Consider the following 18,043-nt stretch of genomic DNA (forward strand, 5'->3'; position numbering starts at 1 on the left):
CAGGGAATATTTTCTGATCATCAAAATGTAGTCAATTAAATTTCTGTCTTATTACCTTCTCTGCACGTTAAGCAGTCTGAAAATGCTTGCATAATTATCATGAATGCCATTCCACTATTTTGTCTTATTAGTAGAGAAACAGTACAAAGGCAAGGAGATAGTTGACAGGTTTTGGTGTTTAAACACGTCCTCAAATGTAATGAGTGTCCATTTGTCTGGAAGCCCTAGACCTGAACGAAACACAAGATTTCTTCTTATCAGAAGGAAGAAAAACTCAGGACTCATCTCATTAGTAAGCCAGTGTGGTCTGCTTTGTCCTTCCAAAATTAAAATTGAGAAAGAACTTTTATTTCTGATTTGTAGAAATATGCCCCCCCAATACATTGTTGCCTCATTTAAACACTTTTCTTTTATACATTCAATTTCTTCTTTTTTAACAGTGTGAGACATCCCCTCAATTCATCATAGAATTATAATGAGAATGTATGAAGAAGCATCAATTTGGATTAAACTATGTAGTACAATGCTTCTGGAACTTTCTAAGATTTTCAGCCATAAGCAGTCACTCAGCTTCCACTTTAAACATTTCTTGGAATGAAGTGATCATCTTCTGCATGACATTGCACCATATAAGCACATGCTTCTGAATAACTGTAAGAGTTAGAAAGGTGTTACATTAATCCATAAATACACTTCTTTCTCCTAAGACCCACTCCTTCTCTGCAGCCACAGAAGGAACTCTTATCTCTCTCTTATACGACAAACTTTAGACATCTGAAGGTTGACATTGTGGAAATAAATGAAAACCACTCACCTGTGAGCAAGCAGAGAATATTTCATCTGTTTATCCAGCGTGTGGTAGAATGGGATCAGCCACTGTCACTTGCATTTATCACAGACTTCTAATACAGAAAGGGAATGGGAAAGCTTTAAAATATAAATAAAAAAACAAATGGGAGACTTACAGTGTGTTCTGATTGGAACTTGTTGGCATGTAGAATCTGAAAACAGGTTAATTAGGAACCGACTATGTTATGTGATTGGTTTGGTTGCATATTTTGGTTCTCTCTGGTTAGGTCTAATTTGGAAATCAGGGAGAAAGAAGGGAATTGGACTTTACTAACTGTGCCCTGAATGTTTGGGACCCGTGGCTGCAGAGGCGGTGGGCCAGTGGTCTAATGCCATATAAGTTCTAGCCAGTGTCTGTATATTGTGTATTGCCTCACAGTCCCTTCTTCTGATAGTGTTCTTCCTTGCAGGAGATTGGTCAGAAGCTGAGGCTAGTGATCCAGGTCTTATTCTTCACAGTCAATTATATAGTACAATATATTTTTAATCATTTTTGTTGTATGGTCATTTGGACCACATGGAAGGATTTATGACTGTACACAGTGTGGGGAGCCACTCTGAATGACTTGCGCCTTCCATCCTGAAGCAAGAGGCTTTGACCATCACTACATTTTGTAGTGATCTGGGCGTTGTCCTGGTTCAGGAAGTTGAGGGCATGTCTTCAGATGTAGGTGAAGCCTCTTGGGTTGAATTACACTCGCCTGTCCCTTGTAACCCTGCCCCTTCTGACCTTTTTTGGATGGAACTTTCTCAGAACAAGGATCCCCCAATAAAAGCTCACTTCTGAACATGCTGGCTCTCTCTCTAGCCTCTGGTAACTTTCTCTGGCTCTCCCATTTGGGGAGCCTGAGGCCGAGAGGGGAGAAACAATCCTGAAGCTTGTTTAAATGTAAAGTGTGTGTCTGTGTTTTATTTGGTGTCCCTGGAAATTCAAACTAGTGACCTTAAGTTCCTTCAGCTGCCTGCACTGGGCTGGGGCAGCAACATAGTATTCAGGGGACCAGCATCATGATCACTATAAAACCCAAATATGATTGATGTCCACTTAAGTTGTGTGTGGTGATGCTTGCCTAGAATCCCAGTGACTTGGGAGGCTGAAGCAGGAGTATGACAAGTTTGAGGCCAGACTGGGCAACTTAGCAAGATCCTGTCTCAAAATAAAAAAATATAAAAGACTGGGGTTGTAGCTCAGTAGTAGAACATGGCCCTAGCATGTGCAAAACCCTGGGTTTGATCCTCAGTGCCACACACAAGCCCCAAACACACACTTTCATACACATGTCTATCACAGTCTCATATACACATCTATTTAAGATGCTTCAAAACCAAGAACTTCAATTACCCTATCTAGGCTTAAAGAACACATTTAACTTAAGGACCAGATTTAGAGACCCAGGTAGCTATTTCCTTAAGGTAACATATAGACTTTTCTGCTTAACCCCTTTCATTGACCCAAGTACAGCAGATTCCACCATGATTAGTGAACAAGAAATCTAGAACAATGTGATTGTCCATCACTACTCTTGCCAACAAGTTGAGACAGATGTGCATTCCATCTAGAGTACAGGTGGTGTCATTTACATTTTCTGCCAGTGACAACATGTCTTACAGTCTTTTGTTAATGCTTCCTATTGTTGGAAACTGCTTGCTCATTCATTCTGAAGATTAAACCTAGAAACACTTTATCACTGAACTACATGCTCAGTTATTTTTATTTTTTATTTTTCTTTTTGAGTCTCACCGAGTTGCCCTGTCTGGCATCGAGCTTGTGATTCTTCAACCTCAGCCTCCTAAGTTACTAGAATGACAGCCAGGTACCACCACGCCTAGCAAAACTGCTTTTATTATTTGCAAAAACAGTGAATCAGTAACTCTCTCCAGTGGAATGTCTGAATAGTCTGAGTAGACTTGTTTTGGAGCTTGCATTAGAGTTGAACTCTCTCGCCTTGATGGTCTATAGAATCAAGATGACTGTGTGCAGATAAGATTTTAAATACTGTTCCTAAGGTGCATGAAACCTTAGAAGGAAGCCGCAGGATGCCATCCTGACTACAAGGGAAGTAGTATGGTAGGAACACATGTGGATCCAGGAAGAAAGCAGTTGTTCATGACTTGAGGTTGAAACCAAGACTTTTCATTAGCTGAGTTATACATTGGAATCTCGGTGGAAAGTAATTGATTCCTCATCCTACAAAGGATGTTGAATTCAAATTTGAAAGTTCCTAGATTCTAAACTCTAGGTTGAAAAAATCTATTCTTTTTCCTAGGAGAGAGGGACACTGGCAAAGTCAGTGGAGATGTCATTGGCTGTATTTCCCTATGATCTCATTTAAAGAGACTAAAATTTCTCAAAGACATTTTCGTTATGGGGATCTGATGTGGGATGGCATATTCAGCAATCGGAAGTTTGAGGGCTCAAATGGTATAAAGAGAAAAACTGACATTGTGAGTGGATGACGATGGGGGATTGATAGAAAGTGGGAAGAATGATCATCATTAGGCAAAAATAAAAAATAAAAAAATGAATTGAAGGGGTCTCTGGCCTACATCTTGGGCAGAAGCTGTGTACTATCTGAGGTCATCACAGGCTCTGAAGGTCATAAGCCATCTACTTTGAAAATCAGCTGCTTCCAGAGAGTCTCAGAGAATCCTTAGTTTGATGTTCTCTATTAGAGTAGGTTCTAATTTTTGTTGATTCAGATCACTTCTTTAGTTGTGAAATGGGATTTACCCCAGGGAGTTTTACTTCACTGTTGTTAACAATATTTCCACTGGGGTTCAAAAACAGTTCTTTTCCTTATGTATCCTGTAATAGAAGAAATCTTTTGGTTGGATATCAAGAAGAGCTTGTTAAGATGTTTTGGGAATATAACCTTAACATGTTGGCAGTAGGAATGGGTATAATGCATGAGCCTTTTTCACTATGTTGCCGTGGTCACGTATACAGGGAAGAGTATAGTAATGTAGCTAAAAATTGAAATGCATAGCTCCTTGGTTACCAATTCACAAGGAAATAAACAAGAGTCCCAAAGAGTGTAGACCATACTGATATGAGGGCAAATAGGAGTGCCTTTGACTAAGGAAGCTCAAGCATTTCTAAAAGTTTTATTAATTTTTATTTCAAAGATATCATTGATTCTTTCCACTTTTCCAGAAAAATGTAGGTGGTAAGGGCAGTATGGTTTCTGAGTATGAGAGCATGTTCTTTGATACTTCTTGTGAAAGTTTGTATTGGCCTCTTGATGTAAAGTTTGTATTCCCAAGCCTGGAAATATAAAATCAGTCAATTATTTAGATACTGTAAAAGACTACAGCTTTTGGGCAAGGAGATATTTCAACCATCCTGATAACAGACATATAATAATTAAATATATCAAATTCCATCCTTTGAAGAATGAGAGCTGTATAAATTCACTGGATGGTGTTCAAAGGGGCCTTGAAACTTTGGTTCCTGATCATATTCCACCTTGACAGTAATTTAGGAATGATGCTGTTAATGAGTGACACATGATTCAAAATGACCTCGCCTTTCTTTTTAAAGTTTCTCTAGTCATGTTGACATAAGGATGTAAACAATTTATTTGTACCATGATAAGTAATTTCCTGGAGAAATTTGCCTAGCATGCACTTGAAACCATCCGGTGCCACCAAGACCCGCAGAGATTATCTGAGTGAGGCTAGAACCATCGTGTGTCTATCTAGTTTTTCTTTCTTCTTTTCTTCCTTTCTCTGTCTCCCTCCCTGTCTCCCTCCCTCTCTTTCTTTCTTCTTTCTTTTTCTACTATTAAAATATTATAATAATACATAATAGTTGGGTTCATTTTGAAAAAAAATCATACATCCAGTGAATTTTATTTTAATCCCCATTCCCCCTACCTATTGCTCCCAAGGTGAAATTTCCTTTGGTGCATTCATATATGCATATAGTGTGATTTTGTTAAATTATTCCATATTTCTTCCCCTTTCCCATCCTCCTTCCCTTCCTCATGTTCTCTTCCTTCTACTCCATTGATCTTCCCTATATATCTATGATAGCTGATCCCTGCCCTCTCACCCATCACCTTCTTTCTTTTACTTTGCTCCAGCTTCCACATATGAGAGAAAATATTCAACCTATGATTTTTCTGAGTCTGGTTTATTTCACTTAGCATGATGTAGAAGCATAGGTTTTTCGTTGTGAATTTGACATACTGTGGTTCTAGCCTCACTCAGTTTTTCATTGTTCTTTCCATAATCATGAATTAAATGTTGGTATTTGATAATATTGTTTTTTAATTCCTCCAGGAATTTATCTTTCAAAAATTGAGATAGGATCATAACTTTAGTGAAGGCTGCTTATTTGGCAAAATGATCTGGTATAACATTTTCTTTAACATCATATTATTTCTTTCTCATGAGTCTCACTCTTTATAATAGTGACCACTTTATAATAGGACTATATCCAAAATTGTTTTATATAAATTGTCTAATTCTAAATGGAGTTTCCAACAGAGTTGAAAAAGCTTTTGCTTCTACAGCATCCCAAAGTTATACTTAAAAAGAAAAAGTAGGCCTTGCATATATTTAGTCTGAGGTCTTTCATCAATCAATAAGCTCAAGCAAGTGCAATAGTTCTGCTATCTGTACTGAATTTACTTCACACGGAGGACTCTATTCTGCAAGTAAACTTAAGTTAGTGATGGTGCAGGGAATTCCCCTCACCACTCTCACCACTCGCTGAAATGAACTGACAATAGGTGAAATCGCAGGAGAAAAAGCACACAGACTTAGTAATGTGCTCACAAACATCACGGGATGGTGATTACCCACTAATCCACTGATATGCAGAAATTTATGTACCTTCTTCATAGGACAGAGAGAAATGAGAATTTGTAGGCAAATCTGAGGGGGTAATAAGTGAGTTTTTAGGAGAGTTGAATGAGCTTAAAGAATATATAAGGGCTGAGACAAATGTCCTCTGAATTCCAGGTACGATGTTTGATTGTCTGTTTCTTTCCTGAGGTTAATCTTTCCTGGATAATGAGATTTTGCAAAAATTGTATTCTCTGCAGGAAGAGGATTTCCATTGGTCAGATAAGGGAACTTCAAGGAAGGCTTCCCCTGAACTTCATTAGAGAGCAGGGATCAAGGATGATCAAGAGACAGAGGGTAGTGGGGGCTAGAGAGATCTTAGGTATGAGATGGTTTCTTCAACTTAGCATGTCAAAATACCACACTTTGGGGTATCATTTTCGGAATCATAATAGAAGCATACTCTACTTAGTAACCTCCAGTTTCAAATGTTAAAGTAATATCCAAGAACAAATAATTTTGTGTCAAGGTTTTCCTTAAGAATCCTTAAAAAAGGGGGAGGGGTGAAGTACAGAAAGTTCTTTAACTGATATAAGAAAATCATGAACTTTCATTTTCATGGAAGGGACAGGAAAGTGGCAAAAACTATGGTATTGCAGTGGTGAACAGTAAGTAAGGAGAGACTCACAGTGTGTCATGAGAGGTTCATTGCTGGCTAGAAAGTGTTCTGTGTTCTAAGGCAGTAGTTGTATCTGTATTGGCCCAGGAATCATGAGATCAGAAAGAGAGCCCATAATGACTCCAGTAAAAGGACCAAGTTTTGAAATGGCAGCTAGGCTGCTAAACAAGGGACTAAGTCTTTGCAACCAGGTCAAGGTGATGAGCTTTTGATGACTTCCCTGAAGCTGAGTTAAAATTCTAAGGGCTTCTCCAGATTGCTTAAGCACAAGAAGACAGAAGAGCTTTTACTTGGGACTGCCTGTTGAGAGGTGCTGTTGATCATCCTGCTTCAGAAGACCTGTACATGTTTCAGTCTGAGTTGTCACCATCTCAGGAAGATTTCACACTCTTAATTTTGCAATATCCAGTTAAACCTAGAAATCCTCTGAACTTTTTTATGAGGGGTCCTAGGATGTTTTATACCCTTTATTTTATCACAAGAGAATGTTGTGCCTTCTCATGTAGATTATGCCATTAGCAATGAATTACATTTTGGCAAAATATAATTGATCCTTTGAAACTTTATGTCTTTTCTTTACAAAGGCTAAAAGCAAGTTAATGAAATCCTTTTTGTAAGCTTGTATGTTCTTGGAACAAAGAAGTAGATTATGTACATATTATATGGGAATTGAACCACAAAAGAATTTTAAATCATTTGAGTCTTGATTGAGGACCTGGGGAAAATGGAAGGAGCTTCAGGGACCCTCTGGGGCATGACTATCCAGGTATCTCTGACTGTCCTCCCCAGGAACAGAGAAAAAATTGACAGCAAAATAATTAGACAGTTTCAGGTAAATCCTGATTGGAGGTCTTTGGATGGAGAAGCTGGAAGCAGGCTAATTGGAAATGGAAGAATTATGTAATTGGTTTTAAAGTATATTTGGCTTTTTCTCTTTGATTGTATTGGAAAAAAAGACAAAACAAAACAAAAACAAACAAACAAAAACCCCTCCAAAAAAACAAGACAGCCAGCAGTATTCCAGCAAGTCCTGGCCATTGGGGGGCATATTGCTGGAGAGGTTCTGGTTGGGCTCCCCTGGATAAAATTCCTAGGGAGGCTGTGGATCTGCATTCTATTTCTTGTAGGTTCTACCCATTGTCTGTTTGCATTTTCTGTCTCTCACCTTTTTGAGTCTCAGAAATCTTCTCAAATAGTTTGTCTCCTCCAACGACATCTAGAAATGATCTGAAAAATAATTGAAATGTGAAGTTAGAGTTTTGCAAAGGGGTTATATAAAATAATGTATTGCTTAACAAACTATTGGCTTCTGCCTACAGTTATCTACCTGAGGACAAAAAAAAAAATCCTCTTTAATTCTACTAGACTTATTTTTTTTTTTTCTTTCTCTGTGATTGTTTGTGTTTTTGCAGAGGATCTTGATGATTTAAGAATGGAGGGAGTAACAACCCTGGTACATTCTGGGAGCAAATTTAACCAAGGCCGACCTACTCATCCTGCTGAGCCCCAGGCCAAGGTCACACTGAATATCTGTTCAAGGTGTGCCAGGTAAAACACACAATAGGTATAGCATACATAAACTTGATCTTTAAAAATCCAAGATTTTGGTGCAAAGAGTGTGCTCCTCAGTGTTCTGAAAACTTTTCCTTCTAATTATCTTTTGTGCTAACATTGGCAAGGAAGTTAAGTTTATGCAGTTTATCCTTGTGCCCAATGCCACTCAGACCAACAATGAATCAAAGAGTTTAAATTGTCTTCCCTTCACAGCTTGAGACTATTTTAAGTCTCTCTGTCTCTGAATTTCATTTGCTGTCTGCCCTTCTGTTCCTTTTCAAAGGAAGATTCAAGGGGCTCTGAATGTTCAAAGCCACTTTTTAAAGCACCTGCATAAAGAAAGAGTTTGCCCAGGTACAATTTAAGATCTGATATTAATGGCCTTTTAACCTGCCCCTCATCCTGTTCACCTCCTGGAAAGAATTTAATCAGCTTGATGCTTTTCAGTTTGGGCAGCTGGAAGCAATCTTTGCATATACTGTATGTGGCCAAAGAAGTAGCTTCTGGTTACTGCCAAGTCAGCTCCCAGTGCTGGTGTAGCAGAAACTCACCAAATAGCTTGAATTCATTCTTTTGTAGGGACTAAATCTCATTTGCAAAGAGGCTTTTAAGTCTGTTTAAATGATAAAACAAGCCTTCTAACCCTTATGTAAATGGTTCAGATTAGCAAGAACAATGTGCTGGCTGGCCAATTTTATCTCCTTTTCTTTATGTCTAGCTGTTCTATTGTACTTTTTTGAGAGGGGATTAGCTGCTTGGAAATTGGGAGGGGGAAAGTATAGGGAAATCATCTCCGGATTTTTGTAGCTTTTCCTCTTTTGCTTTACCCTTTTGGAATTTTTATTTTAATTGTCATTAGCTTAGAAAAATAAAAAGGAGAGCTCTTAGAAAACCAGGGAATGTTGTTTGTGGCCATTAAAAAAGTGCAATAGCATATAGTGAAAACACCACAGGGAACTTTGCTGCAGATTAGGAATATTTAGAAAAATGACTTTTTGAAAAAAAAAATAAAGCTGTGAAGAAAACATGTAATATTTATGTGATAATATTTATGTGATAATATTTAAAGCATTCTGAGTGTACAAGGTTATCTATGGAATTCATTGGCATTTTGTTTTAAACTTTATAGTGTATTTGCACATTTGTCATTTGATTGGAGGGGGGATGATACTTGGTCCTTCCTATAACTAACAGAAGATTAGGGCATGGGGTGTTTGCTTTTCCAGAAGGGAATATTTATAGAAAGAATTTTTTTTTTATGAATCCACTGAGGATTTGAACCAGGAAAAGACCAAACACACCTTTAACCCTAAATTATCATTCAGCTTCCCAATAATAGAATGAAGATTGTAAATCACAACCAACCTGCATTTAAGGTGAGTGTTTAGCTGAATTTATTCAAGAAATGTTCATCTAAATAATAATTAGTTATAGATACTGTATTCTCACTATATATTACATACTAGTCTAAGTTTTCTAAAAATTAATTTCTATTGTCCCCCTTTTATAGATAAGAAAAATAAAACATTAGTTGGTTACACAGCTTGTCCAAAGTAACACAACTAGTAAGTAGTAAAACGGTTTCGAAGCCAGGCTGTATAGGTCCACAGGCTGCCTCTAACTCCTTTGTTTTGTCGTCAAGCATCAACTTTTGTCTGAAGTTGAAGACAGAAATTCGAAACAGATAAAAACAATAAGATTCAGGTGTTTGAAATGATGGGCATTCAAGATATTGTTTTGTTGGAAAATAAGGCAAAGTCCTTTCAAAAGGAGAAGAAAATATATTGATCCAGAGCAAAGTGGGAAACAGTATGGAAGAAGAGTCTATGCTGTTCATTTTATATGGGCTACTGTTGACAGAGCTTAGAGTAAAAGAAAAACTCATATTGATTGTGAAAAACTATGAAGAATCTGAGATGTTAATATATTTGCAATCTGGTAGCCTGCTGCTGTGTTTTGCATGTGAGTGGAAGACATGAAATTTCTGGGACAGAGACCAGGGGCTTTTTATTCATAAAATTATTATTATTATTATTATTATTAGCATAATCACTGGTTTCCTGAGCTGAATTTCTTACAGAGTGACACAAATGGTGTTGTAGATTGCATTACGTGAGAGGAACCTTGAGTTAGGAAACCTGAATATTTTGCAATAGGCATAGTATGTTGGGCTGTCCCTCCAATGGAACCTCCATAGCTATCTTCAAAGGTTGTTAGCTATACAAACATCCTTGAACAAATTAAACAAAGACTTTTAATATCTCTAAACATGAAAGACTAAGAAGAATTATTTCCCAGTACTACTTAGGGTGGATCACTTTTGTAATGCATTAATGTCATTATCAATACTTTCCATCTTTAATTCATCCTCATCAATTTATGTCAAAAAAAATCGCTTCACCTTAACTATTGAAGTTGTAAGCAAGGAATTTAAGACGGCCATATACATCTTAAGCCAGGATAAGGATTATCAGAAGCAGAAGTCATAAACTAGAGGACTGTGGTATTGTCCGATAGTTTTGTGTATCCACATAATATTTTAAAGTGTCACTGAATATGTGACTATCTTAGTCCATTTGGGCTCTTATCACAAAAAAATTCATAATTGGGTGGATTATAAATGACAGACATTTATGTTTCACAGCTTGGAGGCTAAGGAGTCTAAGATTCAGGCACTGAGAGTGTCATCATGCTGCAGGGTCACAGAGTGCTGGGGATGGAACCCAGAGTCTCACACAGGCAAAACATGAAGTGCTTTACCACTGAACTACACCTCCCCCAACCCCTAAGGTCTCTTTTATAAAAGCACTAATCCCATTCATGGGGTCTTTACCCTCCTGACCTAAAGAACTTCCCTAGTTCTTCACTTCAGGGGTTATGTTTCAACCCTGAACTTTAGAGGCACACAAACATTCAGAACATAACAATTATTTACTAATTTCACATAAAAAAATTGGGATTTCTATCTTTTCTTAAAAATCAGTAGAGCTGATAATACTGGGACCATTTTCTGAAATGATTTCACAGAAGCAGTTGTCCCTTCTAGACCCTGAGGCCAGCAGTCATACTCCACTGTATCTGAGTTTGTCTGTCCAAGTTTATTTATTTATACGACTTCTATGAATTCTGGAGGGCATCATTTGTAATCTCTAATTTGTAGAAATGCTGTGTGGGAGAGGAAAGACTTTCCCTCCATCATCTGAAGGTTCAATATTTAAGTCTATGGAATAAACTGACAACAGGCAGATGAATGAGAGAAAAGCTATACAAATTAATTATCTGCATCACAGGAAAGAAAAGACCCCAAACTCAGTGAGAATTAGGAACCTAAATTTAAGTAGGGGAGAGGAGAAAAGGGGTGTAAAAAACTTAGGGGAGAGGAAGTGATTTTTTTTAGGAAAGAAAAATAGATAATTGTTTGTGATAAGGTTTGTCTGCATGTGATTCCTTCTAATGAACTTCTGGAGAGTTTGCAGTATAATTTCTAATGATAAAACTCCCATTTGAGTTCCTTTTGGAGGTTCTGTTTTTAGACAGTTATGAGGAGTGCAGAGAAAGCCTTTCATTGCATTTGCTATTTTTCAAATGCTTTTATCTCAAAGTAATCAATATCCACAAATAGCACATTATTTTTTTTGGGGGGGGGGGTGGTAATGATCTGGTTTTCTTCAGCTGGATTGGCAAAGATACACAGTGAAGAATCAGAAGTGGAAGACAGCAGCTCAAGGAACCTGCCCAGGCCATTGTAAGAAGGATCCCATACCAAGAGGGGAGGAAGGCAAGATCTCAATGTTTCAGGGTGCCAGGTTTGGCAAGGGTTTAAGGTAAAAAGGCTGCAAAGACCAGGTAATCTCTCAGAATTCAGGTAGCAAGTAAGTTGAGTCTGGTGATATGGACCAGACCCACATGGAGAAAAATGACTTTCATTTGGAGCCCAGTACCTATTCCCATTGTTCACATTGTGTGCACCAGTACCCAGCAGGGAAGAGACATGGGATCTAAATCTCACTGTTTTGGAGACAGTGTGGTACTGAGGACAAGAAAGTTTGGGATAACTAATGCTAAATGATATGACTTTATTTACCAATACCTTTCAAGATTTTACAGCCAAAGTAGCCTGGAAAGACAACCTGTGAAAGGGGGTTTAATGTCCATAGACCAAATTACATAGTGTGTCTATCATGGGAAAAATTATTCAGATATTGAGAAAAGCTGGTTCCTTATCTATGAAATGGAGTTAATATATAATGACTTCCAAGGGTGACTTGGAAGGCAGAGCACAAAACTCTATGCAGAGGCAGCCAATAAAGTACTCAAGGCCAGGGGTCTCCAGGGACAGGGTTTCCTGGTTTGCCCAATCCACCCTCTCCCTGCCTATCTTTTTGATAGACTCACATTAAAATGTTAAGATATTGGGAAAAAAAAAGTGACATCAAACCACAGTGAGATGTCACCTCATACCTGTTAGAATGGCTATGATCAAAAAGATGACAATAAATGCTGGCAAGAGTGGAGAAAAGATTAAATACAACCATTATGGAAAAAGCATGGAGGATCCTCAGAAAATTAAAAATAGAAATACCTTATGTTCAAGCAATTCTGAACATATATTCAAGGGAACTGATATCATTATCCTGGAGAGATATCTGCATGGAGCTCTTCCATTCAGAACCGGATTGGATGATGATCAGTAATGAGGCTGATAGATTATACTGCTATTGATCAAGGGGTTGGAGTCCTACATAACTACTGGAGGTAATTTTACTTTTTAAGACATCAGGAAGAGAAGCATTCAGCCCACACTTAATTTCTCTCTAAGTATTATGTACAACAAAGTGATTAAAAGATCAAGTGTGCAAAAGTTTGTGGATTTGCAGAGTTACAAGAAATAAAAAGATTGCAGGTTATTTTTTTTCTATAAATATTTCACACATGGTTGGAAAAGTACAAATGAAAGATAGTATGTGTTTTCAGGCTAGACATTATGCAGAGCAGTGGTATTTGCATAGCTCATATCTTGGACAAGAAAAAGAATGCATGGGCAACAGATAAGTGACCACCGAAACAGGTGAAGATTTTACACCAGGCCCAGGCATGGTGGCATGCACTTGTAATCCCAGTGACTCAGGAGTCTGAGGCAAGAGGATCCTTAGTGAGGCCAGTTATGGCAACTTGATGAGACCCTGTTTTAAAATAAAATATGGAAAGGTCTGGAGACCTATCTCAATGGTAAAGTGCCCCTGAGTTTAATCCCTTGTACCAAAAAAGAAAAGAAACATTCTAATCCAGAACATCTCATTTCCCTCCTCAGATCATAAGGAGAGAAGCCACTGTAAATCAATTTGCAGTAAATACAACTTTGTCCATATAGATTATAGCACTGTCTTTAGGGTGGGTAATGTTACTTGTTATAAGGTAGATTTTTAAGGCAGTCATTGAGTGTTTTAGAAAGTCCACTGGTTCAGTTACACATCCTTTAATAATATAAGTTTCCTGGTTGCCTAAGAATCACACTAAGTAATATCAACAAAAAAATAAAGAATTGATATGCTACTGATACAAATGAATCAGAAACTATCTGCAAAACTTTTGTGATTGGAAAAAAAATGCTTTGGAAAATCTTGAACTTCATTTTAAAATTCTCCATGAAGTGTCTTATATTTCTGTTTTAATATTATAGTTAACAAACCAATAATAAGCAGAGTAATGCTGATACTAAGGCACCAAAATACCATTTCAAGTGATGCTTATAAGCCATTTTTCTGGAAAGACCACCCATTAATTCTGTCTACCCACCGCCATTCTTAGGAGTTAAATCTTGTTTTTGTGAACTCATGCCAGGGCATTCCGGGTGGTAAGATGCTATTTGCTTTTGATGGTGCAAGTGTTTGCATTCCTTCATGCTTAACATCAATAGTGCACAAAAAGGGGAGGCGGGAGGCTGAAAGCCATTTTCAAAGAAATTGGATTATAGAGAACATGCAGTGATACGGGCTCAGACACTAGAGCATGAGAATCCAAGGAGAAACTTATTTCCAAATAGCCTGCTGATTTTTAAACTGATTTGTCTCAAGCCATTCAGACAAAAATTCTTCATTATTTCTCTTTAATGTGATGATATTAAATGACCATGCTTAGTTATAAGTTGACTTGATAAAGCAGAAATGGATCATCATTAGTGATAGCACGCTGAAGAAAAGATGAATGTCAAACCTTGTGTGAAGGAATTCAAACTCCATTAGGATTTTCTAATTGACGGAGAATACTTACAGAATCAGTCACACATCATATTCAGTTCACTTTTATGTACTCCCCCCGCACCAACTATATTCATAAAGTTTCAATTCAGCAACTTCCTAGTGGAAGGAATGGTGAGTCAAACAGAAATAATGGAAAATGAATTAGAACAAATAGGGATTACTATCACTAGTTTAAATTTCAATTTTCTTTTTTCATAAAAGTGACATGCTAGACCTAGAAGGGTAAGGACTCCATTTGAGGCATGCACTACCAACTGCTATTGTTATGGTTTAGATCTGGAATATCTCCAAAAAGCTTATGTGAGGAAGACTTGGTCCCCATTGAACCAATGTCCAGAGGTGAAGCCTTTGGGAAGTATTGGATCACAAGGATTCTGACCTCAACAGTGGATTATTCCATTGATAAGGGAATTGACCCCTGATAGGTGAGACCTAGCTGGAGGAAGTAGGTCCGTGTTCCAGGTCCCTTCCCCTCTTTCTCTCTGCTTCCTGGCGCCATGAGATGAGCAGCTTTCCTCCCCCATTCCCTTCTTCAGGCTAAGAACAATGGAGTTAGCCTACCATGAACTGAAATCTCTGAAACCATGAGCCCAAATACTCCTTTTCTCCTTTAAGTTATTCATGTCAGGTGTTTTGGTCACAATGACAGAAAGCTGACTTACCACGGCCATGTTTCACATGACAGAATCAATTTATTTGAATAAAAATTCATTTACCTAGCATTTATTCTCTGTCTGAAACTGTGATGAGCCCTAAAAATAAAAATTAATACCCTTGACCACTAAGAACTTATCTTCTAGAAAAGAACTTATGTTCTAGTAAACTGGCAAATTAAACTTGGACTATCAGATGGTGTGCTAGTCAGCTTTCCATCATTATAAAAAAGTGCCTGGTATAATCCACTTATGGAGATAAGGTTAATTTTGACTCATAGTTTTGGAGGTTTCAGTTCATGTTGCTTTGGGTTTCTGGCAAAGCAGCCCATCAGCCCATCATGGTGGGAGTTCATGGTAGAGCAAAACTGTTGTAGTCATGGTCAAAAGCAAAAAGCAAAAGCAAAAGCAAAAGCAAAAAAAAAAAAAAAAAAAAAACAACCAGTAAAGAATGGGACCTCACTATTCACCTTAACAGCACATCCTCAGTGTTCTAAGGACCTCCCACTGGTCCCACCTCTTAAAGGGTCTATCACCTCTCAATAGCACCATCCTAGGACCAAGCCTTTAACACAGGGGCCTCTGGGAAATAATCCAGGTCCACACTGTAGTGGATAGTGATAGTGCTATGAGAAATGAAACATGTTGAGATGGCTAGGTTAGGCCAGTCAGGATTGACTGTGATTTTATGGAGGCCATTGCTGTGGAAATTGTTCATTCGAGATAGGCTTGAAGGAGCGAATGAGAGCAACACCAGATAGAAGCTGGGAACCACCTCACCTCAACTGTTAAATCAAGTTCATGGGTCCTTTTGTTTTTAACTCAATGCAAGATTTTTGCTAGCCCCAGTAACTATTTTTGACTCAGAGAAGAGGGGGAATATGGTACACACCATGTGTACATGCAGAGACATACAATCTAAATAAAAACTATTTTCTTGTTATGTGAAAAAGAGCTAAGACTTTTGGCCAAGTGATAACAGGATTTAAATATCAGTTTGGGCACTGCCCAATTTTGGGAAATCACTTAACCTCCATAAACCTCCTTTTCTTATTTAAATATGCATATAACAATGTTTGCCTACATGATTGGTTGCACTGGAGTGGCTACCTCAGTCTCTAGCATAGGGCCTACTTTGAAAAAAAAAAAAAGCCTATTTCAAGGGGAAAAAATAATTCTTAACATTTCAAAAGCAGTCAAATACACATTTAAAATCCAGGCAAGTCACCCTTTATTCTAGGGAAAAAAAAGGAATATTAAATTAAAGTTCTGTGAAAAGGTCATGCTTAGGAATTAGAATATTAAGGGTCATTCAGATTGGTTTTTAGCTAGATATATTTTGATTATGGACAGGCTAGATTCCTTATCATTCCTCTCTGTGTAGATATACAAATCTATCTATGAATCTATCTATCTATCCATGTATCTATCTATATCATAAACACTCTGTGATGTAGGAGACATTCAGAGGAAATAATGTGTGAGGTAGGGAGAGATGATCTTTACAGAACAACAGCAAGGCATGACTGTTTATGAATCCTGCAGTCAGTACAGACTCCTTATTTTTCAGTTCCTACCAGAAGACCTGGGAATTTTTTTTTCCTGCATCTCGATTTAGTTCCTCAAGACTTTGCTGTGGTCTTCATTTAGGGTAACTTCATTTTTTTCCCCAGTCTTTCTGGGCCACAGGAAGTATTTGTAATTGTGGGAGGAACATTTGTGCAAAGCTTACCAAGAGAAGTATTCTATAATTAGGAATTGATTATAGAACATTGCCTGGAGAAAGTCAGTGTGTCAATTTTGTGTGAGAAAAAGAATTTTATCCTTCCATAAAGTGCAAAATGGCTGGCTTCCCTGCATTGCACTAAACACAGTAGGGTAGCACACACAACGAGATGTAATAATATTGATACATTCAAGAACAAATAAGTTGGTGATGGTTATTCCACTATGCCTCTTTAACCCAACAGGTCCCTGAGATGCCTGAACTTGGAAAGGGAGAGCCAGTACTTCATTCCTATTCCATCATGAGATGATGGATATTGGATTCTTTCTACTTTGGGATTATTACCAATTATGCTTATTGGCTGTTTTTATCTTCTTTAAAGAAATATCTATTAAATACCTTACTTATTTTTGATTTTTATATTATTTTTTTCAGTACTTGTGATTGAACACAGGGCCTTGTGCATACTAGGCCATCATGCTACGACTGAGCCAATTCCCAGCCCCTAATACCTTACTTATTTTTAAAGAATTGGGCTGTCTTTTATTCTTGAAGTTGTAAGAGTTCTTTGCATTATGGATGCTGGTCCTTATCAGATATACAGCTTGCAAATATTTCTCTCATTCTGAGAGCTGTATTTTCAATTTTATAAATGGTGTCCTATGAAGCATACACATTTTAAATTTTGATCAAGTACAACTTACTATCTTTTCCTTTGTCATGTATTTATTTGGTATCATACCTCAGAAATCATAACTTAATTCAAGTTCCTGAAGATTTATGCTCATGTTATATGCTAAGAGTTTTGTGGTTTAGCACTTATATTCAGACATATGATCTATTTTAAATTAATTTTTGTATCTGGTGCAAGGTAGGGATCCAATTTCATTTTTTGCATGTGGATATCCAGGTATCCCAGCATCGTTTGTTGAAAAGATTATTTCTTCCATGTTTAATATCTTGGTACCTGTTTTTGAAATCACATGAACCTTGAAAGTCTCATTGCTTTTGAAAATATAAGAGATTTTTGGTTGTATCTTCTAGCATGAGCCTTGAAAGTAGCCATTTTTTCCCCCAAGGATTCCTGATTCCTTTTGGCAGAAAATTCATGGTATACAATAGAATCTACTCCACTAGGTGCACTGAGAGAGTGCCATTGCTTTTAAAACATTTTAATGAAAAAAGATTAGGACAAGAAAAAATGTACGTTACTAAATGCATTACTTGGGGATAAAATGATTTGACATTTTTCTTCCCATTATAACAGTGTAGTGTTTCTACTTAATACATGGTCTTATAATATAAAATTCTTTTACACTGAAGATCTTTATTTTGACAAAATATCCAATTATTTAATGGCTTTAATGACCACTCTAGAGAACAGGTAAAGTATGTTGTCCCCAAATTCTTCATATAGTTTAAGGTTATTAAATTTTCAAACTCCAGTAAGTCTTTACAAATACCTTGTAAAATTATGCAAAAAAAACCCTGTTGAATTGACTTAAAATTTGTAGATGATGCCTTTTGTTTT

The 18,043-nt window shown here is 37.3% G+C and overlaps 1 protein-coding gene across 1 annotated transcript in view; it reads left to right on the forward strand.

The window, feature by feature from the left end:
- The window catches only part of C7H8orf34 (chromosome 7 C8orf34 homolog), a 394,600-nt gene that overhangs the window by 250,083 nt on the left and 126,474 nt on the right, over nt 1-18,043 (forward strand). The window contains 1 exon segment of the mRNA XM_026407762.2: nt 7,732-7,867. Within this exon segment, the coding sequence (XP_026263547.2) occupies nt 7,732-7,867 (136 nt within the window).

This window comes from Urocitellus parryii, chromosome 7, assembly GCF_045843805.1.
Source record: "Urocitellus parryii isolate mUroPar1 chromosome 7, mUroPar1.hap1, whole genome shotgun sequence".
Classification (NCBI taxonomy): domain Eukaryota; kingdom Metazoa; phylum Chordata; class Mammalia; order Rodentia; family Sciuridae; genus Urocitellus; species Urocitellus parryii.